We start from the raw sequence: 25,940 nt of genomic DNA on the forward strand, positions 1-25,940 counted from the left end.
AGCCCAAAAAAGAGCCAAAGCATATAGGTATTTTAAACACACTTCAAATGACCAAACCTTGGAAAAACCGGTTTCGTTCACAAAATATCCCTTACTTTCTAAACACACACAAAAACTTGTCATTAGGAACTTCTTCGTTTTGTGTCACACGGCGTAGCCCAGGGCAGGAACTACGGTCGTCTGCAAAAGTTAAGTTTTATTTATCGTCTGCAGCCCGGTTTTTAGAAAACCAGTGATTAGTGAACTCACCCAACCATGGTCTAACTAAGGGATGGAGTACTTATTCCCGATTGTCTGACTACCAAATATTGCGTTAATATTAACTTGCAATAGGCTATCTTACAAATGTTGATCGCAAAGGCATTGCTTTAAATGTATTTATATCAAAACTAACCATAACTAACAAAGCAGAGTTTATGATATCTTTTTATAGATGAGAAATAGAACATCTGCAACATCAACACTAAACAAGTAACATGTTCAAAAGGGTTTTAAAAAACATGCACCCGATAAATAAAGAGCCAAGAAATTTAAAAGAATACAATAAAAATACCATCTGGCAACCTTGTGGTTTGCGAGGTTTGCTACGTTTGCTAGGTTTGCGAGGTTTGCTACATTTAAAGACAGCCAAGATTGAAAGAAAAAATTTAAAAAAGCCGAAGTTGCTGATCGCAGTTTCCGCAAACATTTTGAAATTTTCTCCCCGGAAAGATTGAGAGAAAAAATAGCACAAAGCCGAAGTCGCTGATCGCAGTTTCCGTTTTTCCGTAATTTCCGCAAACATTTTAAAATTTGCGGTAATGATCCTAAGAGTTTGCTGAAGTCGCTGATCGGCTGATCGCAGTTTTCGCAAACAAACAAAAACTCTTAGAATCATTACGGGAAATTTTTAAATGTTTGCGGAAGCTTCGATCAACCCTAACCCTTTTAACATGTTTGCGGAAACTGCAATCAGCAACTTCAACAAACTCTTAGGATCATTTCCGGAAATTTTAAAATGTTTGCGGAAAAACGGAAACTGCAATCAGCGACTTCGGCTTTGTTCTATAACTTTTAAGATTATTACCGGAAATTTTAAAATGTTTGTGGAAAAACGGAAACTCTGATCAACCCTAACCCAACCCTAACCCTTTTAAAATGTTTGCGAAAACTGCGATCAGCGACTTCGGCAAACTCTTAGAAACATTACCGGAAATTTTAAAATGTTTGCGGAAAAACAGAAACTGCGATCAGTGACTTCGGTCTTGTTCAATTTTTTTCTCACGATCTTTTCAGTTTGTTTTTTTGCAGAAACTCCGATCAGCGACTTCGGCTTTTTTTATTTTTTTCTCTCGATCTTTTCAAGGTACGAACTGACAGTACGAATTGTTCATGGTACGAATTAGGTTGCACCCACCTACCGGTATGTAGTGGTGGATCCAGGTAAGTATTTGCAAGGTTGTATGTAGACCTACACTTCATTGTGTTTTGTTGAAATCGCTCTCTCTACGGCAGCAGCAACTTGCGGCTCTTTTATCTCTGCGCTCTGGCTCACGCAGATGCGCTATGTAATGAAGTACAGGAGTATGTTTATATCTGACCATGAACCGCTTAGTTGTGTTTCCCAGTCATGTTAAAAGGGTGCTGGTAAAGGATCGGCCGCCTTGGTCAGTGACGTCACGAAAAGTGTGACGTCATGCAAAAAAACGCAACTACTTTTACGAAGGGTGCAAAAACGCGGAATAGAAGTAAAAGCGGAATGCCTATTGATTTTTAACTGAAACTGTACTATTTTGTACCAATTCTCAGCAATTCTTGCTTTATTAACCTACCAACTTTCACGTTTCTACAAAACAAGCTTTTTTCCAAGGCGATTCGATCGTGGTTGAGTATTAGCCGCCCACAGTTTGCTGTGCAGTTTGCTGTGATCGATGAATACTGCCTCCACCAAATATGCTGTAGCTTTCTCATTTCTGCTCGGATTCTAACAATTTTACTATCGTTGGATGGCATTATGCTTTATCTACTCGAATGGACTAATTGCCAATCTAAAGTTGGCATTATATTTATGTCGAGCTAATTTAAACTTTACTATTTTGTACCAATTCTCAGCAATTGAATTTTTACAATAAAAATACCAAACCAACACAAATTAAAAGAGTATGTTTTGCCTTATTAACCTACCAACTTTCACGTTTATATGTTATCTACAAAACGAGAAATCGTTGTTCAAACGTAACCGCTCGACGAAGCTTTTTTCCAAGGCGATTCGATCGTGGTTCAGTATTAGCCGCCCACAGTTTGCTGTGATCGATGAATACTGCCTCCACCAAATATGCTGTAGCTTTCTCATTTCTGCTCGGATTCTAACAATTTTACTATCGTTGGATGGCATTATGCTTCATCTACTCGAATGGATTAATTGCCAATCTAAAGTAGGCATTATATTTATGTAGCGATAACTTAAACTTTACTATTTTGTACCAATTCTCAGCAATTGAATTTTTACAATAAAAATACCAAACCAACACAAATTAAAAGAGTATGTTTTGCCTTATTAACCTACCAACTTTCACGTTTATATGTTATCTACAAAACGAGAAATCGTTGTTCAAACGTAACCGCTCGACAAAGCTTTTTTCCAATGCATTTTTCAAGGCGATTCGATCGTGGTTAAGTATTAGCCGCCCACAGTTTGCTGTGATCGATGAATACTGCCTCCACCAAATATGCTGTAGCTTTCTCATTTCTGCTCGGATTTTAACAATTTTTCTGTTGTTGGATGGCATTATGCTTCATCTACTCGAATGGATTAATTGCCAATCTAAAGTAGGCATTATATTTATGTCTAGCTAACTTAAACTTTACTATTTTGTACCAATTCTCAGCAATTGAATTTTTACAATAAAAATACCAAACCAACACAAATTAAAAGAGTATGTTTTGCTTTATTAACCTACCAACTTTCACGTTTATATGTTATCTACAAAACGAGAAATCGTTGTTCAAACGTAACCGCTCGACGAAGCTTTTTTCCAAGGCGATTCGATCGTGGTTCAGTGTTAGCCGCCCACAGTTTGCTGTGATCGATGAATACTGCCTCCACCAAATATGCTGTAGCTTTCTCATTTCTGCTCGGATTCTAACAATTTTACTATCGTTGGATGGCATTATGCTTTATCTACTCGAATGGATTAATTGCCAATCTAAAGTAGGCATTATATTTATGTCGAGCTAACTTAAACTTTACTATTTTGTACCAATTCTCAGCAATTGAATTTTTACAATAAAAATACCAAACCAACACAAATTAAAAGAGTATGTCTTGCCTTATTAACCTACCAGCTTTCACGTTTATATGTTATCTACAAAACGAGAAATCGTTGTTCAAACGTAACCGCTCGACGAAGCTTTTTTCCAAGGCGATTCGATCGTGGTTCAGTATTAGCCGCCCACAGTTTGCTGTGATCGATGAATACTGCCTCCACCAAATATGCTGTAGCTTTCTCATTTCTGCTCGGATTCTAACAATTTTACTATCGTTGGATGGCATTATGCTTCATCTACTCGAATGGATTAATTGCCAATCTAAAGTAGGCATTATATTTATGTAGCGATAACTTAAACTTTACTATTTTGTACCAATTCTCAGCAATTGAATTTTTACAATAAAAATACCAAACCAACACAAATTAAAAGAGTATGTCTTGCCTTATTAACCTACCAACTTTCACGTTTATATGTTATCTACAAAACGAGAAATCGTTGTTCAAACGTAACCGCTCGACGAAGCTTTTTTCCAAGGCGATTCGATCGTGGTTCAGTATTAGCCGCCCACAGTTTGCTGTGATTGATGAATACTGCCTCCACCAAATATGCTGTAGCTTTCTCATTTCTGCTCGGATTCTAACAATTTTACTATCGTTGGATGGCATTATGCTTCATCTACTCGAATTGATTAATTACCAATCTAAAGTAGGCATTATATTTATGTAGCGATAACTTAAACTTTACTATTTTGTACCAATTCTCAGAAATTCATTTTTTACAATACAAATACCAAACCAACACAAATTAAAAGAGTATGTCTTGGTTTATTCATATGTTAACTTTCACATTTATATCTAATCCACAAAACGAGCAATCGTTGTTCAAACGTAACCGCTCGACGAAGCTTAAACTTTACTATTTTGTACCAATTCTCAGAAATTCATTTTTTACAATACAAATACCAAACCAACACAAATTAAAAGAGTATGTCTTGGTTTATTCATATGTTAACTTTCACATTTATATCTAATCCACAAAACGAGCAATCGTTGTTCAAACGTAACCGCTCGACGAAGCTTAAACTTTACTATTTTGTACCAATTCTCAGAAATTCATTTTTTACAATAAAAATACCAAACCAACACAAATTAAAAGAGTATGTCTTGGTTTATTTATATGTTAACTTTCACATTTATATCTAATCCACAAAACGAGCAATCGTTGTTCAAACGTAACCGCGCGACGAAGCTTTTTTTCAATGCATTTTTCAAGGCGATTCGGTCGTGGTTCAGTATGAGCCGCCCACAGTTTGCAGTGATCAGTGAATACTGCCTCCACCAAATGTGTTGTAGCTTTCTCATTTCTGCGCGGATTTGAGAAATTTTATCATCGTTGGAAAGCACGATACTGCATCTATCCGATTTAATTGGTTGCAAGTTTAAAGTAGGCATTATATTGATCTAGCGATAACTTAAACTTTACTATTTTGTACCAATTCTCAGCAATTCAATTTTTACAATAAAAATACCAAACTATCACAAATTAAAAGAGTGTGTCTTGCTTTATTAACCTAACAACTTTCACGTTTATATGTTATCTACAAACGAGAAATCGTTGTTCAAACGTAACCGCTCGACGAAGCTTTTTTCCAATGCATTTTTCAAGGCGATTCGATCGTGGTTCAGTATTAGCCGCCCACAGTTTGCTGTGATCGATGAATACTGCCTCCACCAAATATGCTGTAGCTTTCTCATTTCTGCTCGGATTTTAGCAATTTTACTATCGTTGGATGGCATTATGCTTCATCTACCCGAATAGATTTTTTGCCAATCTAAAGTAGGCATTATATTTATGTAGCGTTAACTTAAACTTTACTATTTTGTACCAATTCTCAGCAATTCAATTTTTACAATAAAAATACCAAACCAACACAAATTAAAAGAGTATGTCTTGGTTTATTCATATGTTAACTTTCACATTTATATCTAATCCACAAAACGAGCAATCGTTATTCAAACGTAACCGCTCGATGAAGCTTTTTTGACAATTTTACTGACGTTGGAAAGCACGATACTGCATCTACCCGAATCAATTGATTGCATGTCCAAGGTATACAGTATATTCAGGGCCGGATTAAGGGTTTATGGGGCCCTGGGCTGAGCTGAAAGTGGGGGCCCTAATCAAGTGACATTTTTCGCTAAAAATTAATGGTGGAGTGGGGCTACGACACGGGCCCAGTTGCATGTATCTGTGGCACCGAGCCTCAAACAGTGGCGCAGCCAGAAAAAAATTTTGGGGGGCCAAATATTTGAAGAATTGAAGAGAACAACAAAGTGTTTGATTTAAAGCCATTGCCACTTGATGTGCAGTGGCGTATCCTGGTGGGTTGAAGCAATAAAAGTGGTAGGGAGTTAGAGCGTGCCAAAGGCACGCGTATTCTAGGGGGGTCCGGGGGCATGTTCCCCGGAAAATTTTTGAAAAATTACACTCAAATAATGGATTATAGCGCTTGCTGAAAACACTTTTAGGGTAATATTTGTATGAAATTTATTAGCAGATAAACAGCAATTAACTTATTAAAGATATTTTTATTGTAAAAGTTGAATTGCTGAGAATTGGTGCAAAATAGTAAAGTTTAAGTTAGCGCTAGATCAATATAATGCCTACTTTAGATTGGCAATTAATCAATTCGAGTAGATGAAGCATAATGCCATCCAACAATAGAAAAAATGTTAAAATCCGAGCAGAAATGAGAAAGCTACAGCATATTTGGTGGAGGCAGTATTCATCGATCACAGCAAACTGTGGGCGGCTAATACTTAACCACGATCGAATCGCCTTGAAAAATGCATTGGAAAAAAGCTTCGTCGAGCGGTTACGTTTGAACAACGATTGCTCGTTTTGTTGATTAAATATAAATGTGAAAGTTAACATATGAATAAACCAAGACATACTCTTTTAATTTGTGTTGGTTTGATATTTTTATTGTAAAAGTTGAATTGCTGAGAATTGGTACAAAATAGTAAAGTTTAAGTTATCGCTAGATCAATATAATGCATACTTTAAACTTGCAACCAATTAAATCGGATAGATGCAGTATCGTGCTTTCCAACGATGGTAAAATTTCTCAAATCCACGCAGAAATGAGAAAGCTACAACACATTTGGTGGAGGCAGTATTCATCGATCACTGCAAACTGTGGGCGGCTTATGCTGAACCACGATCGAATCGCCTTGAAAAATGCATCGGAAAAAAGCTTCGTCGAGCGGTTACGTTTGAACAACGATTGCTCGTTTTGTAGATTAGATATAAATGTGAAAATTAACATATAAATAAGGCAAAACATACTCTTTTAATTTGTGTTGGTATTTTTATTGTAAAAATTCAATTGCTGAGAATTGGTACAAAATAGTAAAGTTTAAGTTATCGCTACATAAATATAATGCCTACTTTAGATTGGCAATTAATCCATTCGAGTAGATGAAGCATAATGCCATCCAACGATAGTAAAATTGTTAGAATCCGAGCAGAAATGAGAAAGCTACAGCATATTTGGTGGAGGCAGTATTCATCGATCACAGCAAACTGTGGGCGGCTAATAGCCTACTGAACCACGATCGAATCGCCTTGGAAAAAAGCTTTGTCGAGCGGTTACGTTTGAACAACGATTTCTCGTTTTGTAGATAACATATAAACGTGAAAGTTGGTAGGTTAATAAGGCAAAACATACTCTTTTAATTTGTGTTGGTTTGGTATTTTTATTGTAAAAATTCAATTGCTGAGAATTGGTACAAAATAGTAAAGTTTAAGTTAGCTCGACATAAATATAATGCCAACTTTAGATTGGCAATTAGTCCATTCGAGTAGATAAAGCATAATGCCATCCAACGATAGTAAAATTGTTAGAATCCGAGCAGAAATGAGAAAGCTACAGCATATTTGGTGGAGGCAGTATTCATCGATCACAGCAAACTGTGGGTGGCTTATGCTGAACCACGATCGAATCGCCTTGAAAAATGCATCGGAAAAAAGCTTCGTCGAGCGGTTACGTTTGAACAACGATTGCTCGTTTTGTAGATTAGATATAAATGTGAAAATTAACATATAAATAAACCAAGACATACTCTTTTAATTTGTGTTGGTTTGGTATTTTTATTGTAAAAATTCAATTGCTGAGAATTGGTACAAGATAGTAAAGTTTAAGTTATCGCTACATAAATATAATGCCTACTTTAGATTGGCAATTAATCCATTCGAGTAGATGAAGCATAATGCCACCCAACGATAGTAAAATTGTTGAAATCCGAGCAGAAATGAGAAAGCTACAGCATATTTGGTGGTCACAGCGTTAAACCATAATCTCTTCGTGGGAAAATTGTAACGTAAGATTCCCAAATCCGTTCGTCTGCATGCAATGACCCAAAAATAAACACACTTTCGAAACGTCTATTCAAAAGTGTATTCCAGTAAAACTAGCCCACGGCTATCGAAAATAGGTGCAACGCCTACACCTCTAAAAAACTGTCACTACAATACAGATTAATTGGATAAAAGACGGAACTTTTGTCCAGCTAGCAAGCACTAAGCCAACAGTTAAATGTGCGGCCAACTTTCAAACAATCATTTTACGAATGACCAGAATAGATATCAATATCTCAAATTCACGTAGAAAGTAACTGTGACGCAATAAATGAAAGACAATTATGAAGTCATTCCAACAGGTGTTTAAGCTGATGTAATATTTCCTGTTTAAACAGGCCCAAACAGGTCTTATGAACGATGGTGCAATTTTGGCACATGCTTTAGGAATTTCCATGACGTAATATTCAGTAGACTTGAACGGTTTTATATGACGTTTGATTTGTACAGAGATTGGCCGTAACATAGCGGCCCCTAGTTATGACAGTCTAACATGGCATAACTAAAAAAGAATTGAAGGACAATCGTGAGCCAATGAATAAAACACACGATACACAAATTTTTTGAATCACTCACGTTTAAGTTAATACGCAAATACAAAGGGCATGCAAAGAATGAACAGCAATAAGAATAAACACGACGATACATGAAATTGGTACCATAGGTACACGCTAAATGACGCTATATACAATGGTTGCGCTAATAACCGACTGTTCCGGGCTCAGACAAGGGTCGGCCACCGCAGACAAAACCAGGCTCAAACCATAACACTTAGGTGTTCTTTACGGGGGCGAGGCACGAAATATCCCTCAACACGTAGTCTACTTTCACTTTCCCCGTACTCTCATCATAGTTGCAGACGGCAACTTTGGCTCTACGAACCACAGGCTTCCCTTTCCTAATTTGTGGAACTACCTCATGCACCCTCCCAAGTTGATACTTCCCACGTTTACCAATGTCTTGGAGAGAACCTACCACTACAAGTTGACCAGGCTCCAAATTCTCGGCCATTTTTAGCCATTTTTTCCGGCCCTGAAGACCTGGCAAGTAAAAATCGATCCATTTATTCCAAAACTGCTGAGAAAGTGACAAATTGAACCGATAATCCCTTCTTAATTGGTCACGATCATGTGGTTGCCCAACAGCACAGTATGGGTCTAAGTATGGGGTCAAAAGTGAGGCAGGGGTGATGACAGTAAAATCCCTAGGGTCGTCACTCAAAGGTACCAAAGGGCGTTCGTTCACGATCCGAACGGCACTACTGGTGTACGTAAGCAGTTCAATGAAATTGGGCTTACGAATCGAAGAGTCCAAAATGTGAAAAAAGTATTTGGTCACATCAGCCATGAAACCAAATCTTTCAAGCCGAAATCTAGCCAAGACATCTGCCAGAGGGTTTAACAAGTCAGACAATTCAGGACAAGAAGACATTACATCATTTACACAAGTTCCTCGGAATTCAGATTGTTTTAAAGCCTTCTTCTTTAAAGCAGCAGCTCTATCTGACGCCAACACAAAATTGTTAGGTAAATCAATATCTTCCTTCAACGGTACAGGTATCTCAAATCGACCATCTTTCAACTCAATATTCGGTTCGACAAGTTCTCTAGCCAAAATATCATTGCGAGACAATTCACAGGTTTCATTTTGCAAAGTCAAATCCTGAATGACTTTATTCAGGTCTGCTATTTCCATATCGCGAGACTCAATTTTACGCTGAAAGCCAGAGATGACATCCGACTCTGAAGACGTCTGCACTCTGCACACTTTAGCAACGCTTTCAACTAAGGGTGACTTACCACCACAAGCCAACCAACCGAGAGGAGTGAGCAAAGCATGCGGTTCACTACGATTGTCACCAACACGCTCTTCTTTTGCACACATCAAATAAGCGTTGTCGTTGCCAATCAGTACATCTACAGTACTACAATCATTCAAATGAAACATATTCACGTCATGAAAATGACGGAAACCACTTAAATCTTGTTTATGAGGTAAAGTTTTAACATCGTCAGCCCAAGCTGGGTTAACCACCGAGGTTATATCACAAAACAGTTCATCAGTCTCTAACGACTGGATGTTGAGTTTAACAAGGTCAGCACAAGTAGGTTTCTGACCAGCCAGAGTATCCATTTTAAACGACGCTTTATCATACGGTTTAAGACCAAGTTCGCACACCAAGTCACTCGAAACAAAGGTCAACTGCGAACCAGGATCATGCTGACAATACACCAACTTCGATTTGCCAGTCATTGGATTCAAAACACGAGCAGCAGTAACGCGGTTAAAGGCTGCTTTAATATTTCCAATCTTAACATTACGCACAGGAACTCTGGCACCAGCCTCATCTTTACCGACCAAATCCAGAGAATCACGTGACGTCACATAAAAATCATGCAGAAGAAAATAGTGTTTCCTATCGTTGGTAGGTCCACACTTACGACAGTTATTTGCATGACTACAGTCTCTAACCATATGCTGGCGCAAACAATTCAAGCATTTGCCAGCTTTCACAATGACATCTCTCCGATCTTTAGGTGTCAAGCGCAAAAATTCTTTACAATTAGACAAAAAATGATATTCAACTTGACCACGTGACGAACAACAAAAACACGCCGGTATGTCACTATGTCTGGCCACACCGCCGCGCGGTGCGCCAACAGCAGTCGAGTACTGCGAACTCCCTGAAATCACATTATCATGGGGCTTTACCGACGTCTGCCTAACCGGACATGAAGGCAATTTTCCTTTGCCAAACTTTTTAAAATGCTGCGACTCACCAGAATCGCCCATTAGCATAATGCTAAAATCAGTCGACTTGCGCGTTTCCTCCCGTACTACAAAATCAAACAAACTCTGAAAGGTAGGTTCCTCAGTGCTACCATACTGATCACCTAAAAAGTCAAGATAACGCTGCTTAGCGTCAAACGGGAGTCGCTTAGCCAAATCCAAAACAAAACGTCCTTCTAATTTATCACGCTGACCATAAGCTTTCGCGTAAAGCAAACACTGCGACAATTCATCTTTAAACTCTTTCAAATCACTGGAAGAGATAGAAGTCAATTTGCTACCATAGCGATACTTTCTAATTTCTGGTTCTGCGAAAAGACCTCCACGAACCCCAAAACGTTGGGACAAGCGAGCTAACGACATTTCTATCCTGTCTTCCTCTGACAAGCCAGGAGTGTCAGAAACCAAATTAGCAATCGTTTGTGCAGCTGTTCTAACACAAGCTGCTTGCAACAAAGTCAAACGAGTTCCCTTAAAGGGTGAAGCTGCCATCAAGGCCATAACACGATTTTTAAAGAAGACAAATGGCATATTATTACCATCGTAACCAATCAAGGCCGCCTTATCGAAGAACGTCCTACTATTTTGGTATTCAAAAAAGCAATCCTGCTGTTGAGAACTCGATTTAGCGGGAGAAGACAAGCTATATCCCTTAATGGGCTGAGTGGGCTCAGTCACATGCACAGCCCGATCACGATCCTCACACACGTTAAAATCAGGAGACGCGATACGCCTCTCACAACCACCCAAATTACGTGTAGCTGGGCGATCAAAAACTAGCGGCGCTGAAAACTGTGAAGGGGGCAAAGCATTACTGCTAATGGCGGCCCCGTGACCTCCTGAAACAGCTGGAAAACATGTGGATTGTACAGGTCCACTTACGGATTGAACAGGCGTGTGGAAAAGGTTAGGTAAATTAAACTGTGATTGATGTTCACTTCTGGAATGCCTAGAAGAGCCCTTCCTAGAGCTACGCCGGGAGCCCAACTCAGAACGATATTCAGCTAAAACTACCTCTTTACGTTGTTCGGCCCTCAACTGAGCGTCTTTGAGTGCGAACTCAGCAGCTCTAGCTTCGGCTCTCGCGGCGGCCTCAGTAGCTCTCGCTTCGGCCTCAGCAGCTCTCGCGTCGGCCTCAGCTCTCGCGGCAGCCTCAGCTCGTATGGCTTCAGCTCTTGCGATGGCCTCAGCAGCTCTTGCTTCGGCCTCAGCTTGGATCTGGAGCTCCTCTCGTCTTAACTGTAGGTTAATTTGTGCAACTATCCGTGACGAGCTCTCAGACATCCTAGTGCTTACATTTGAGGCGCTATCCTCAGGATGTATGTCAGCATCCAACCTATCTGACAACTCACTTTCTTTTTGTTCGAAGTTATTTTTTAACGAGTTAAATTCGGGATCTACCCTATCACGAAGTTCTGCCAAGATTGCAGAGTTAACAATTTTACTCAAAAGAGCATGGAAATGCCGTAATTCCTCTTCTAAAGTAGATAACTTAGATCTAAAAATTAACAGTTCCTGCTTATCACTCAAAGAACCTAGGGCTACAGAAAGTTTCCCAATTTGAGTCAAAATATCCCGTCTAAGATGCCGGGCCTCTCGAACTGACTTAGCCTCATCGTTAATGGGTCCCTCCCCAGAATGGCCTGCCCGACCGCAAAGAACATCATCAGGCTTAAACTAGGTCGAGTCGACGGCGGTCGAGTCCCTGTCGCCATCGAGTGTAGACATATTAAATGTTAGGGCTAAATTTAACAATTAAAAAATTAAGTTACACAAACACACAAATTACAGTAGTTATAAAAAACTTAACTGCAAAGACCGTAAAAAATACAAAAAAGAATTTAAATGCACGATACCGTAGCTGTACGAGTATGTGAAGTCCAAACGTCCACAAAACTTGCTTGGATTCTTCCACTTGAATCTTCAAGCACAGATGGATTGCCTTTAATCTTCTTTCTTGCCAATGAATGTCAAAGTTATTTTTTCTTCTGTACCAAACTGAGAAGAAATGTCTTTACTTTTTAGCTTAAAGTTCTTCAGTTGCCTACCGAGAAGAAATGTCTTTAATTTTCTTTGCTTCTTTAGACTACCAACCAACAAGATCTTCTTTTATTATTTCTTTGCTTTTGTAGCCTACCAACCAACAACTTCGTCTTTTATTTTTTATGCTGCCTGTGCTTCCGTACAAACACTAGCCAGAGAATCGTCTTTTATTTTTTTATGTGCTTCAAATGCTTCTTGGCCTACCAGCTAACAAAAACGTCTTTTATTTTTTATGGTCACAGCGGTAAACCATAATCTCTTCGTGGGAAAATTGTAACGTAAGATTCCCAAATCCGTTCGTCTGCATGCAATGACCCAAAAATAAACACACTTTCGAAACGTCTATTCAAAAGTGTATTCCAGTAAAACTAGCCCACGGCTATCGAAAATAGGTGCAACGCCTACACCTCTAAAAAACTGTCACTACAATACAGATTAATTGGATAAAAGACGGAACTTTTGTCCAGCTAGCAAGCACTAAGCCAACAGTTAAATGTGCGGCCAACTTTCAAACAATCATTTTACGAATGACCAGAATAGATATCAATATCTCAAATTCACGTAGAAAGTAACTGTGACGCAATAAATGAAAGACAATTATGAAGTCATTCCAACAGGTGTTTAAGCTGATGTAATATTTCCTGTTTAAACAGGCCCAAACAGGTCTTATGAACGATGGTGCAATTTTGGCACATGCTTTAGGAATTTCCATGACGTAATATTCAGTAGACTTGAACGGTTTTATATGACGTTTGATTTGTACAGAGATTGGCCGTAACATTTGGTGGAGGCAGTATTCATCGATCACAGCAAACTGTGGGCGGCTAACACTGAACCACGATCGAATCGCCTTGGAAAAAAGCTTTGTCGAGCGGTTACGTTTGAACAACGATTTCTCGTTTTGTAGATAACATATAAACGTGAAAGTTGGTAGGTTAATAAAGCAAAACATACTCTTTTAATTTGTGTTGGTTTGGTATTTTTATTGTAAAAATTCAATTGCTGAGAATTGGTACAAAATAGTACAGTTTAAGTTAGCTCGACATAAATATAATGCCAACTTTAGATTGGCAATTAATCAATTCGAGTAGATAAAGCATAATGCCATCCAACGATAGTAAAATTGTTGAAATCCGAGCAGAAGTGAGAAAGCTACAGCATATTTGGTGGAGGCAGTATTCATCGATCACAGCAAACTGTGGGCGGCTAATAGCCTACTGAACCACGATCGAATCGCCTTGAAAAATGCATTGGAAAAAAGCTTTGTCGAGCGGTTACGTTTCAACAACGATTGCTCGTTTTGTAGATAACATATAAACGTGAAAGTTGGTAGGTTAATAAGGCAAGACATACTCTTTTAATTTGTGTTGGTTTGGTATTTTTATTGTAAAAATTGAATTGCTGAGAATTGGTACAAAATAGTACAGTTTAAGTTGAAAATCAATAGGCATTCCGCTTTTACTTCTATTCCGCGTTTTTGCACCCTTCCTAAAAGTAGTTGCGTTTTTTTGCATGACGTCACACTTTTTCGTGACGTCACTGACCAAGGCGGCCGATCTTTAACCAGCACCGTTAAAAGTTGTCAGCTGTTGGAATGGTAACTACAAATCAGTTCTACAGGGTGCGGCCAAATAACTCGAACAAAAGGCTTTCCTGTAAGCGTTAGGTTTTTGCTGTAAGCAGTCAGTTGAATGGTGTGGCTCCAAGCAGGTTGTAGTTTAATGGAGACAAGACCAAATGGCTCTTTCAAAGCTAAAGGTTGCCGACCCGTGCTCTACGGCTACTTGTTGGATTGGCCCCTGAGCACATAATTGGTCAATTTTTGAATAAGGTAGGTTAGCATTAACTGACACACCATTACAGATTTCTGTTAGAGATAGGCTTATACTTTTCTACGGAAATTGAGAAGATTTTGTGATAATAGTTAGTGAGTAGGCTGGAGTTATTGGCACTTGATTTTTATCTTTACACTTGTGGATATGTGCAACGTGAAACTGAAAATCAAATTATCGTTATGGATTTTTATTGCACAATCCATTGCAAGTGGAGAAAAACTAGAAAATTATGTTGTCAATCGGTTCTCACCACCCAGAACTCTGATGAATCATCTTGCTGTGGATGAAGAATTAAACTCTGTTTATGTCGCTGCTGAAAACAGGTATGTACCGTATTTACTTGATTGTAAGCCGCGCTTGATTGGAAGCCGCCCTTGAATTTAAGCCACAAACATGATGGAAAAAAACTTTGTAAGTCGCGGCTTACAATCAAGTAAATAGCCTACGGTATGTAGTTTAAGAAATATATAATATTTTCTTGGAATTAGAGATGTACCTATCGATACTAATTTTTACCGATGTCAATATCTATGGCATATCACTTTTTAGGCTGATGCCGATATTTTGCTGATACTTCAATATTGCAAAAAAAACAGTTTTGGTATTTGCAAGGAGTTAGACCAAATGCTAAGTTTGACCTTATTTGTATAATTCCAATAGCAATGGCAGGGGGTCTTGGAGATACTTTTGGACCAATGCCTGGGATGATTTTAAGCGCTCGTAAGCTTTTCTAGGGTCCCAAGAAGTTACCAAAACCACAGTGTATTCTTAGTGGATATAATGCATATTTCTTAGAAGTAATTTTGAAGCCCGATGATCTCATTGTTACCGGGCCCAAATTATACCTTATAATCTCACAACGACCCTGCATTAAACTATTAAAAAAGCTTTGAATTGGTATAATTAATTTGTAAAGATTCATTATTCTTTCTTAAAAATTCAATAAATCCAATGTTAACTGCATTGTTCTGTCATAATAGATAATAAAAGGCCGCCATGAATGGGGACTGGGATATGAAGGCAACAAACAGACATATGTTAATTGGGGCTTCTAAAAAAATAATAAGGGGTTTGTGTAAACTCTCTAAATAGATTGTCAAAATTGAGAATAAGATATTAATTTTATAAGATATTAAAAAATAAAAATATTTGACGATTAGCAGGGCCGTTGAAAGGATAATTTGAGCTCAGTACCAATGAGCCCCAGGCCTCAAATCAAGACACTCTTAAGATAAATGCATTGCATCCAAAGTATATGTGGTGGTTTCTTCGTTCTCGGGGCCCCTTGAAAAGGTTGCAGGCTCCCAAAACCATTCCGGGTCCAAATCTTCCCTATAAATTACCTCTGTCAACGCTACTGATCAATAGTGTTGTAAGGGCACTTGTTGTTTGTTTGAAGCTTTTGCCAAGCTTGATAAGACTACCCATGTAGGTACGTTGTAACATAGGCGCCGACTCCGGAGGGGCGGCGCCCCCCCGTGAATTTAGCTCGGGGTGGCTGCCCCCCCGCAAATTATTAAAAAAATTCTAAATCAAATGTTTCTAAGTTCAGATTTGCGTTAGTTTGACCTTCATTGCGGATCGATCTCATTTAAAAGATCTACTTGTTAACAAGAGCGCTGCTCCTAAGATAACAAAAGAAACAGAAGTACGGTAGCTGATAAACGCCAGCATGGTGACGTTGAAGCAAACAATGATTGAAAAACGTTTTTCTTGATTTCTTCCGCTTTTTTTTTCTTGGGAGTGTCAATAACGAGGTGCAGTTTGCTCAGTTTAGTATCTACTCGTATTAAGAGCCAAAGTTCAAAGTGATCAGCATATAATTCGAAGTAGCCTACAGGCCTCGAAATTCGTTTTTGTTGACGGCGGACAAACGTGTCCGGTCTGAGCAGCTATCTCAGCGGACAAATTAAGTCTCACGGCGGACACACCAGTTTTAGCCATCGATCGTTCCACCGAACGAGGTCGTGTTGCTTATTGCGTCACAATGCTCTGGGCAGGAGTCGGAAAATTTCTACACCAACGCTATTTTCTGCTGTGCAAAGTTTTACAGGCTTTTTTCTTTAAGTTTATTTTTGCGTGTCATGTGAGCGAAAGTGAATTTTGTTTGGGTCTTTTCTTTCTTACTGTAATACCAAAACTTAACAAGTTTTGTTGCATCTTGCGGTTATAGCCTACTCGTATAATCTAATTTAGTAACCAACCTTGTCGTATCATTATTACTCGGTGATCAAAGCCAGACATTGTGACGTAAAACGTGAACTAAATTGCGCGTGATTAGTGTAGACGTACCTGAACTCCTATCGATTCTTAGCGAAGAATTCACCTTTGTTACGCTGATTCAATGTCATCAATCGTTGAAGCAACGTAAGAATCGAAAGTTTTCCTCCTTGAATGGAAGCTAAGGGATACAGGATTCACATTTTCTAGATGCGCGCTAGAATGCGCTGGAAAATATATTATCGCAACAACTGTTCGAATGTTCGTGCTATGCAATGACGATTTGTATCGCTAGTTCTTGTGCTATTTCTCGGCGGACAAATATGACCGATCTAGATGTTACTTCCCGCGGACATCACATGCTGTGACGGCGGACATGTCCGCCGTGAATTTCGAGGCCTGAGCCTACATTATAAAGCTTGGCGATATACAATGGCAGATAGACGCAAACAAACATCAATGCTGACAAACAAACATCAGCATTTTAAATGTAAGCAATCAGTCGGCTAGAAAGTTTGCCCCCCCGGCAATTTTCAAAACCCGGCGCCTATGCGTTGTAATACTTCTTTGAAGGTAGATGACAAGTTTGAACAAAAGAATAAACCTCACTTTGCATTGAAAAAACATGACGCAATGTCTGCCATCCTTATCACATATTGCTTCAATACTCAATAGGGATCACGAATTCTCACTAAACCAATCAGCAAATGGTAATGTTGCCCCTCAACATGACAACCTTGTTTTTACTGATTTCTGGTTAAAATCTGATTGGTAAAGCTTAAAAATCATATCAACTTATATATTCTTGATAGGCCTATGGGATTTAACTACCTATATCACATATATATATATAGATTAATGGATACTTTGTTACACAGAACTTTCAAGTCAAAATGCATTTATTTATTCATCAATGTTTTTTGTTGAATTGTTTAGTATAGCCTTACCAAGTAAACGACTGATCTGGATGGCATGATAGTTGGTTAACTGGTATCATGTTAGTTATTGCATCGGTGGTGTTAAATGCTGTGCCTCTCAAGTATCTTACAATCAGCCAAAATCGGACAATTGGCAAGACATGTCACACTGGGAAGTAATCTGCAAATACAGAGTAATCCCATAACAGACAACAAAAAACTTTGTGTTAATGAATTTGTGGTGATAAACTTTGGAATTTAGAAAAATACTCTTTGAGGATGAGTCGGCTAGTGACTAGGTAGAAATGTCTAAATTTAAAACATACTACCGGTATCTTTTAAAAAAATCATGTATCAAAACTGTTTCATTCCAAGGAGTGCTGAAAATTCAGAGCACATAGCTTTAAATCTTGTTCTTTAATGTTTCACTATAATCCATGTTTAAGATTGTTAGAAAAAAATTAAAACCACAGCTTTATTTTGGGCCTTTTGTAATACAGCGTATGGTAGGCCGGCTAGGCCCATGCAGTTTTTATGCCCTTAACCTCAAAAGAAAAGCACTATAAGTTTATCATAAAAAAATCGTTTACTATCATTTTGCCAACAGAACATCCATTTTGAACATCTCTAGTCAAGACTATGCACAACAAGCTAAAGCTATGTGAATGAATGCATACAACCACTTTCTGTTAAAAATATTCAATGTAATAATATTTCAATATTTGGAAATCAATTCATAAAATAATTTAATGTAGACTTGAGCAATGCAGATGTTCGGTATGTGTACTAATATTATGCCACCCAATTACTCGGGGCTCATAAGTGTGACATCCATAAACAATGTTTTATTTTTCCACTGTTGTGCTATACTTGTAAACACTGCCTGATATAGAAAATAATTACATACCGTACGTTTTTGTACACAGCCTTTATTAATTTTTTTCAAAACTTGTTTTTCAGTCTCTATCAACTTGACAAAACTTTGAGCAACATTTTTGCTAACGTTTCTACTGGGCCTGTTGTTGATGACGTTAAGTGCATTCCGTTTAAAGAGTCTTGCCCTGATAGAAAGTGGACGAACAACATAAATAAGCTGCTGTTAATAGACAAAAAAGGGCAAAGGATTATCACATGTGGCAATGTTTATCAGGTAATCTTAGCACATTTAGAGATTTTTTTCTCAATTGACTCTCACTAAATGAGCAATTTTATCATAGAAAATTGGCTTAAGTGGTGAATTCTTATTTTTTATTCATAACTTGCTCAATAAAATGCAATGTTAATGCAGTGTTGTACATTTTATCTTCAGAATCTAACAGATTGTTATGTCAAGAGATATATAAAACTTAAAAATTTGTAAATTACAATTCGACTGTAGCAATAGCAGTAACAAGATTTGCTGTGTGGGACGTAGCCCCTTCTTGTTGAAGAGTTATTCCATCTTCTCGAAACGTTGCTTTAATCCAGGGAATCAATTTCTTCTTCAACATAACTTTTACTCTCTCTTCAATGAAGAAGAGGGGAGTTTTTTCACCAGTTGAAGTTACCCCACCCCAAACCATCACAGAAGTTGGTTTCTCTCTCAGCCTTTCATTCAGTGGGATATTTTCTTTATGACCGGGCGCCGCACTTAAATATCCTGATGCCACAGTGTGCGTACCTATTTAGCAAGCACCTAACTGTCTGCACCTACAAGATGTGGAGCCGTGTTTTAATCTTAATGCCATTTGAATTCAATCAAATGCACTTTTGTAGGGTGCTTGTGAAACCAGGAGCTTGTCCAATGTCTCCCAAGTGCTTTTTGAAATTGTTCCGGCAACGCAAAGAGCCTACAGGGTTGCTTGCAACACGCAAGAAGGCAGCACTGTCGGTGTCATAGCTGAAGGACCTACTGTGAATAATTCTGTTTTGTATGTTGCCATAGCGAAAACTGATGGAGTTTTCAGGTACTTATGTATACTGTAAATAGTTGTAAATAGTTCTGAGAATAGGCTACTAAGTTTTTATGTTGAAATTTTCATTGCAATTCTTTGATTTAAGTTATATTTAAATTTCGTGATTCCAACTTCCGTAGATGTTTAATGCAAATAGTTTCTCATATGCATACCTTAGATTATGAACCTTAGGAATATTTTTTGTTGCAATGTAATGGAAACTTGCTGTACAAAAGTTGTTTTTATTAATGAAAGCACTTTAAAAAGAAGCCTTTTATGCTCTTGCTACTATGTTGCGAATTTGTTTCAGTGAACGGGCGTCCATTTCCACCCATAGTTTACATTTTGACCCTCATCGTGAAAACCTACTTTTCAAATACGCCATATCTTTGGAACAAGGAAATACTGGCTCTGTGTTAACTATCCCAGAAAACAATAAACTCGATTTCAAATACATCTTCGAGACTGGTGATGCTGGTGGGTTTATATATTATGTTTTCACCCGAAAACCGTCGACTTCAGGAACGTCAGTGCCGGTGAGATGACTATAACTGTCTCAAGGAATGTTTTATTCTTCATTGAAGTAGTCATTTGATATTGCTATAGCAATAATTCTTGCTGAGAGAAAGGAATGCATTATTACGTCGCAGATAGTTTTCACATGCATGTCACTGATACTTGTGATTACATTTGACAAATTGACAATTAAAAATATTTCTTGTCAAAAATTTAAAGGAACGAATGTTATCTTCAGACTCAGCACTTCAGCAGTTCATAATTAACCAGCAAAATACCTTTGGCAATCAAAATAATTTGTAGTTTTTGGATTTTGTAGTAGCAAATTAATTTTTTGTTTCTTGTAACAGCGAGGAAAAGCTAATGTCGTTGCTCGGACTTGCAAAAGTGACATTCTGTATTACTCATATGTTGAGTTGCCAGTGGACTGTATCAAACAAAAATCTAACCAGCCACCAGCCATTATTGCCGGTGCTTACTATGCCCGAGATGGAGACAATAATGGGACATTATACATCTTATTTACATATGGTATGGCAGTTAATTCACCCAGTATATTTATAAACAATTAACTTCATTTTCCAAGGTTATCATGATCATTTTCATGTAATTACTTTGTTTTAATGTTTATCTTATCAGAATTCAGAACAGATGTTAATTTAATCTTTGAGAAACAGGAATCGAAGTAGCCAGTTTAGTTATATATATATACTGTCTATATTATTTTCGCTTCAAATTGAAACTATAATATGTTGGATTACAAAACAAGGTATTTTATGTTTACGTAAAATAATCATATACTTAAAATTGTCTCTGGTTCAATTAGATCAGGAGTGTCCAAACTTCTTCCCAGGTGGGCCAGATTTGATAATGCGGAGTTGTCTGAGGGCCAAAAATCTTTGATAATCTTGTTTTGCGCAAAGAAAGGTGCATTATATATATATAGTAGTTATTGTGTTATTACATTGTCATTTTCATACTTCCAACTGGTAGGCCATATGGAGGTAGGCAATAGGTAATATGCAGCTGGGCATGTTTCAAAATTGTGTGACAGAGCAAGGAAAAAAAAAATTGTACCGCAGTTAAGTCTGAGTAGGTTCAAATGTTAGGGTACAGTCTCGACAGCAAATATTTAACCTTACTTTGTTTTTATCATTACAGACAAACTTTTTCTTAATTTCTGAAATCTCCACCTGCTTACAAGCAAATTTTCATTAAAATTTTACTTAGAATGGTAAAGGGTGTAAATGACTTTGGTTTTATTCTATTCTTCTAATTTTAATATATCTGGTGAAGTCATATGTATATGAAACATTATAAAAAATATTAGCTCCGTATTTGATACATAGTTTAGAAAATAGGTATGCAAGTTTGGTAAGCCACACATGTCTGTCCGTTACCAAAAAATCTCAAAAAAGTTTTTTTTACGAACAACTATATGTTTTTTTAACTTCTAACATATATTAACTATCTCACATTTGGCTGCACATATTAACCCCATACAATTATCTTTCCTCCAATTTAAATCACTAGATTTATGGAAGTTTGATATTGTGTCTGTCCGTTACCATATTTTTCATGAATTTGTGTAGATTCTAAATAGGGCTTTAAACACCAAGACTGTCAAAGATGACTGGGTATGTAGTCAGAAAGGGATGGTGGGAACTAGCCCTAGCGCATTAGAACCCTCTTCATAAATTGAAAAAAAAAATTGAAGTAAAAAAATTACATGTATAGTCAAGTGGGGTAAAAAAAATTTTTTTCAGAAAGGTTGTCCTAGATTTTTTAGCTGATCAAGTATGACCACTAAAGTTAGTCACAATATAGAGACTATGTATGTCTATCATCCCACAATGAAATTTTTTAAATCCATTAACTGGTTTGAAAATTATGCACAAAATACCTCAATTTTTTTTACCCCAGATTTGGGGTAAAAAAAATGTTCATGGGGTAAAAAAACACCTGTGAGTATAGCAGCTTATTCTTTATTATCATAATATTGATTTCATATATTTTGCTATTGATTTCATATGTAGTGTAAATAATTCTCCACCAGAGGAAAGAAGGTTTGTGTATTATCACTCATATATTAAGGACTGTGAGAGATGCTGAACCAATAGTCGAAATTGACGGGATGGGTCACGATGATGATGTAAACGATTTTGCCCACAATTTCTGTATGCACTTTTGATTAATACGCACACTGTGAAATCGCAAAGTCTCATTTCTGTAATAAAAACAGCAGCAAGACAAAAAATTGTGTCTAGTATACTTAAGCACGCCATCCCGAATGTTACCCCCGCAGCTCTAGTTTGAATATGCAAGTGGGCAATTAAATTTCGCGGATTGTTAATCCTAAAATATCAACCAGCATACAACCATGTCATTGACAAGTTTGATTGCAAGTGAAGAGATAGTAACTGTCAAATGTTATTCCAAAGCCAACATATCAGGATCAGTATGAAGATTGGAGATAGCCAAAGCATGGGGACATCCATGATTACCCTTTAAGTGATGTTGTGCAGGCTATAGCCTCTCCACGCCTTATTTCTGGAGGAGAGAGAAATGTTTCCTTTTACATACCAGAACTTCATTACATTTGAGGATACCATGACTCAAATTGTGTGAACTAACTTGAAAAAGTCATAAATTTCCATGATTTAAGGATAATTTCAAGAATTTATATTCAATAAATAAGCTTCTTTTATCTTCCACTAGTGACAAATGACCGCTATGATGATGCAAATATTGATAAGAAAATAAAAACATAGTAAGGAATGAGAGACAAGGGTAAAAAAAACTTCAGCAGGGCTTGAAAAAGCAGGGTAACACCACTATTTGGAAATGCATCACAACAAATTCGGAAATGTATGTATATAGCCTAATTGTAATGGTAGCCTATGAATATTAAAACAATTTTTTTTTGTAAAAAAAACAACTTTTTTTCAACCCAAATTGTCTGATATTGCAAACTATAATTTTTCCTATTCGGAAATAAACATTTTTTTCATCACCTTTGTTCAGTGTAGCAAAAAGATTCAGAAATGAGATAGCGTCTGTCTGTTACTTTTTAGAATGTCTGTCCGTTACTTTATATCAAGGTTTTAAACTGATTGGTGCGCAAACACTGCATCAGGGATTAGCAAAAAATACTACTTTTAAGATGGGGGATAGTTCTCAAATTAAAAAAAACATTGATCTATTGGGTTTGGAAGCTGAATTTAGATAGAAAGTGCATGTGAAGTCTGACTAGTGGTTTTTCTCAATTCTATCTGTCTGTCCGTTACTTTATTTCAATAGTCCGTAAAATTGGTAATACTGAAACCAGACCCAAAATTTTTTCCTACACAAACCATCATACTTAGTAGTTTTAACACGCTAAATATTGCGGAGCTGGGGCTCTTGTGGTCTTCAAGTTTAAAGATTTTCGCATCAATGTCTGTCCGTTACCAAATTTTATTTTTGAAATATCACCAGCTGCAGGTAGCTTTATGAGTTGGGCTAGCCTATAAGTCATCTGCTTTTCCTTTATAAATTAAATCATTTAAAAACTTTATAAAACACAGCTGTGTTAATGTGAAGAATGAACTAGATGTTTCATTTCTATATCCAGGTCAAGCCGAGTCGAGGTTAATGGTAGACAAACGTAAAATATCACGTGGGTGGTATTCGCTCAGATTTGATCTCAAGCAGTTCTTAAGTTTATAACTGAGAACGTCTGCTCGTAGCACAAATATGTTGAGCTCGACAAGCTCAACATTTTCTTTGCAAACATTCGCATTTCTAGAAATTTGTTTTTAGCTAGCTGGCTGGTAAAACGACACGAGGAAAAGGTGTTGCTGCTGGTTTCGGCGTAGCAGTGAAACTCGATTAGCTGCAAGTAAGCTGGAGCCCCATTAGGGTTGATGTAGAAAGAAGTGAATAACAGTAAGGCCTTTTCAATAGCAGCAAAACTCTGAAAGCGATCTTTAAATTAGCTAACAAGGAAATGAATAAATGCTTGACCGTATCACAATATCACTCATCCTTGCTACAGCCTACTTTTCAAGTTAATAATGGACGTCTGGGGTAGTAAAGGGATAGACACTCGACTTCAGAGGCTCACACGACAACGAACAGTTGATTTTGCAATTATGATCTAACTTTTCTCGCCAGCTTTTCTCTTGTTTGTGAGAAAATACTGTCTTTTAATTTAAAAAAAAAATGCAAGTAGAATTGGTATGACTTCTGTGTGTCTACGGGTCAAAAATAACACATTGTGCATTGTGCAACAACAGACATGAGCCATACAAAACGTATATCAAGGGCTGGATTTGCCCGTTGGTCGGATTTTGGACATCCCTGAAGTAGATCATAGCTTTTCACGCAGTTATGTGGTTTTTATTCATCGCCGATGGGTTTTGGGAAAAGGCCCTTGGTATTTTATTTCATAGTTTGTCTATTCTTGTCGCAAGGGGCGTTTTGTTACGGATTTGAAGTCATGTCAGTTCATTATGCTAATTAGGTTGTTCATTGTCCAATGTCTGTCCTGCATCGTATGATCTTTTCTCTTTCGACTCATTCTATTTGATTATTTTTCACAGAGGATCGCTCTGCCGTGTGCTCATTTTCGAAACAACGTTTGGCGCAATTATTTTATAATACTGTTGAGATTTGCTACCAATACAATGGGAAAAAGGACGGAGTGGCGTTGGTGGAAAGCGTAGATACAAGCAGTGATGATTGCCCAAATAAGGTAATGAATTTAAGCAACAATTTTTGTTGCAGCATTTTTGGAATTAAGCTTACAAAAGTAAATAGGCTATTGTGTATCTGTTACTACTGTATAAGATCCAGTAAATTTTTTGCTTAGCCTTAAACCAGTGTTTCCCAACTTTTTTTCGTGTCGTTACCCTAATAAACGTAGCGATTGTGGCATATTGGGAGCAAGTCTTTTAGGCGCAAACAGTTAGGCGCCGGTCAAATAGGTGCGCACACTGTGGCGTCTAGATATTTAGGTGCAGAGCACTGTGGCGCCCGTTCATTTAGGTGCTATTCCTAGTAAAGTCTGCAGATTGTATCAGCTTGGCAGGTAGGGCAATGCTTTTCACACAAAATGTTATCTTGAACAGAAAAATATATTGTATTTTACTGCGCGTGTTCGGCATTTATTGGTTGTTAGTCCAGGTTTGCGTCGGCGAAAGCTTTATCAATAAATTGTTCAAGTTTCCGATCATGACTTCGTTCACTTTTAGTGAGTCAAATAATAACTACACTAAACATCAGTAAAAAATATACCGTAGCCTATATTCAAGCGGGTGGTAGGCTTGAGTAAAGAGTAACTTAGTTTTCCGTCAAAACTCGACTAGGTTTAATAACGAGCAAAGTCGCACCATTATGCTTGCAACTTGTAGCCAGGGTTCATATCCCCTTTAGAAATGTATTCATGTAGTAGAGCGTCGTCTCATACGAACTCGCCACACGACCAGTCCATCCCGAGTAGAACTAGTAGAAGTAATTGCGAAAGATAACAGATTAAGTAAAGTTCCATCTGGCTGCAACCTGTGTTCAGCATGCATAGCAAATATCCTGTGGAGATGTGCTAATATCAAGAGTAGTAGAATGTTGTCTCGCACCTCATGTCCACACGCGCATTGACAAAACAACATACTTTTCTGTTCTATACAACATTTTGTGTGAAAAGCATTGCCCTACCTGCCAAGCTGATACAATCTGCAGACTTTACTAGGAGTAGCACCTAAATGAACGGGCGCCACAGTGCTCCGCACCTAAATATCCAGACGCCACAGAGTGCGCTCTTATCTGACCGGCGCCTAACTATCTGCGCCTAAAAGACGTGGACTCGGCATATTACCCTTGATATTTCACTTTGTAAAAGAACTTATCCATTAAATGCTCATAGTTCTATTCATTACTTTTCATTAAGTTTTTAGAAACAATCACTGCAACAAAAAATATAGTCCAGTGTGTTCTAGCTCAATTCCGCCGGAATACAGCAGAATTGGCAACTGAACTCT

The 25,940-nt window shown here is 37.7% G+C and overlaps 1 protein-coding gene across 1 annotated transcript in view; it reads left to right on the top strand.

Annotated features, from left to right (window-relative positions):
* The first annotated feature begins 14,388 nt into the window (after positions 1-14,388).
* LOC145767099 (plexin-B2-like) overlaps positions 14,389-25,940 on the top strand; it is a 40,018-nt gene continuing 28,466 nt past the window's right edge. Inside the window, exons 1-6 of the mRNA XM_082578853.1 lie at positions 14,389-14,659; positions 18,434-18,623; positions 19,229-19,419; positions 19,718-19,943; positions 20,274-20,454; positions 24,507-24,658. Of these exons, the coding sequence (XP_082434979.1) occupies positions 14,481-14,659; positions 18,434-18,623; positions 19,229-19,419; positions 19,718-19,943; positions 20,274-20,454; positions 24,507-24,658 (1,119 nt within the window). The 5' untranslated portion in view covers positions 14,389-14,480. The remainder of the gene's footprint in view (positions 14,660-18,433; positions 18,624-19,228; positions 19,420-19,717; positions 19,944-20,273; positions 20,455-24,506; positions 24,659-25,940) is intronic.

Source organism: Aplidium turbinatum, chromosome 3, assembly GCF_918807975.1.
Source record: "Aplidium turbinatum chromosome 3, kaAplTurb1.1, whole genome shotgun sequence".
Taxonomy (NCBI): domain Eukaryota; kingdom Metazoa; phylum Chordata; class Ascidiacea; order Aplousobranchia; family Polyclinidae; genus Aplidium; species Aplidium turbinatum.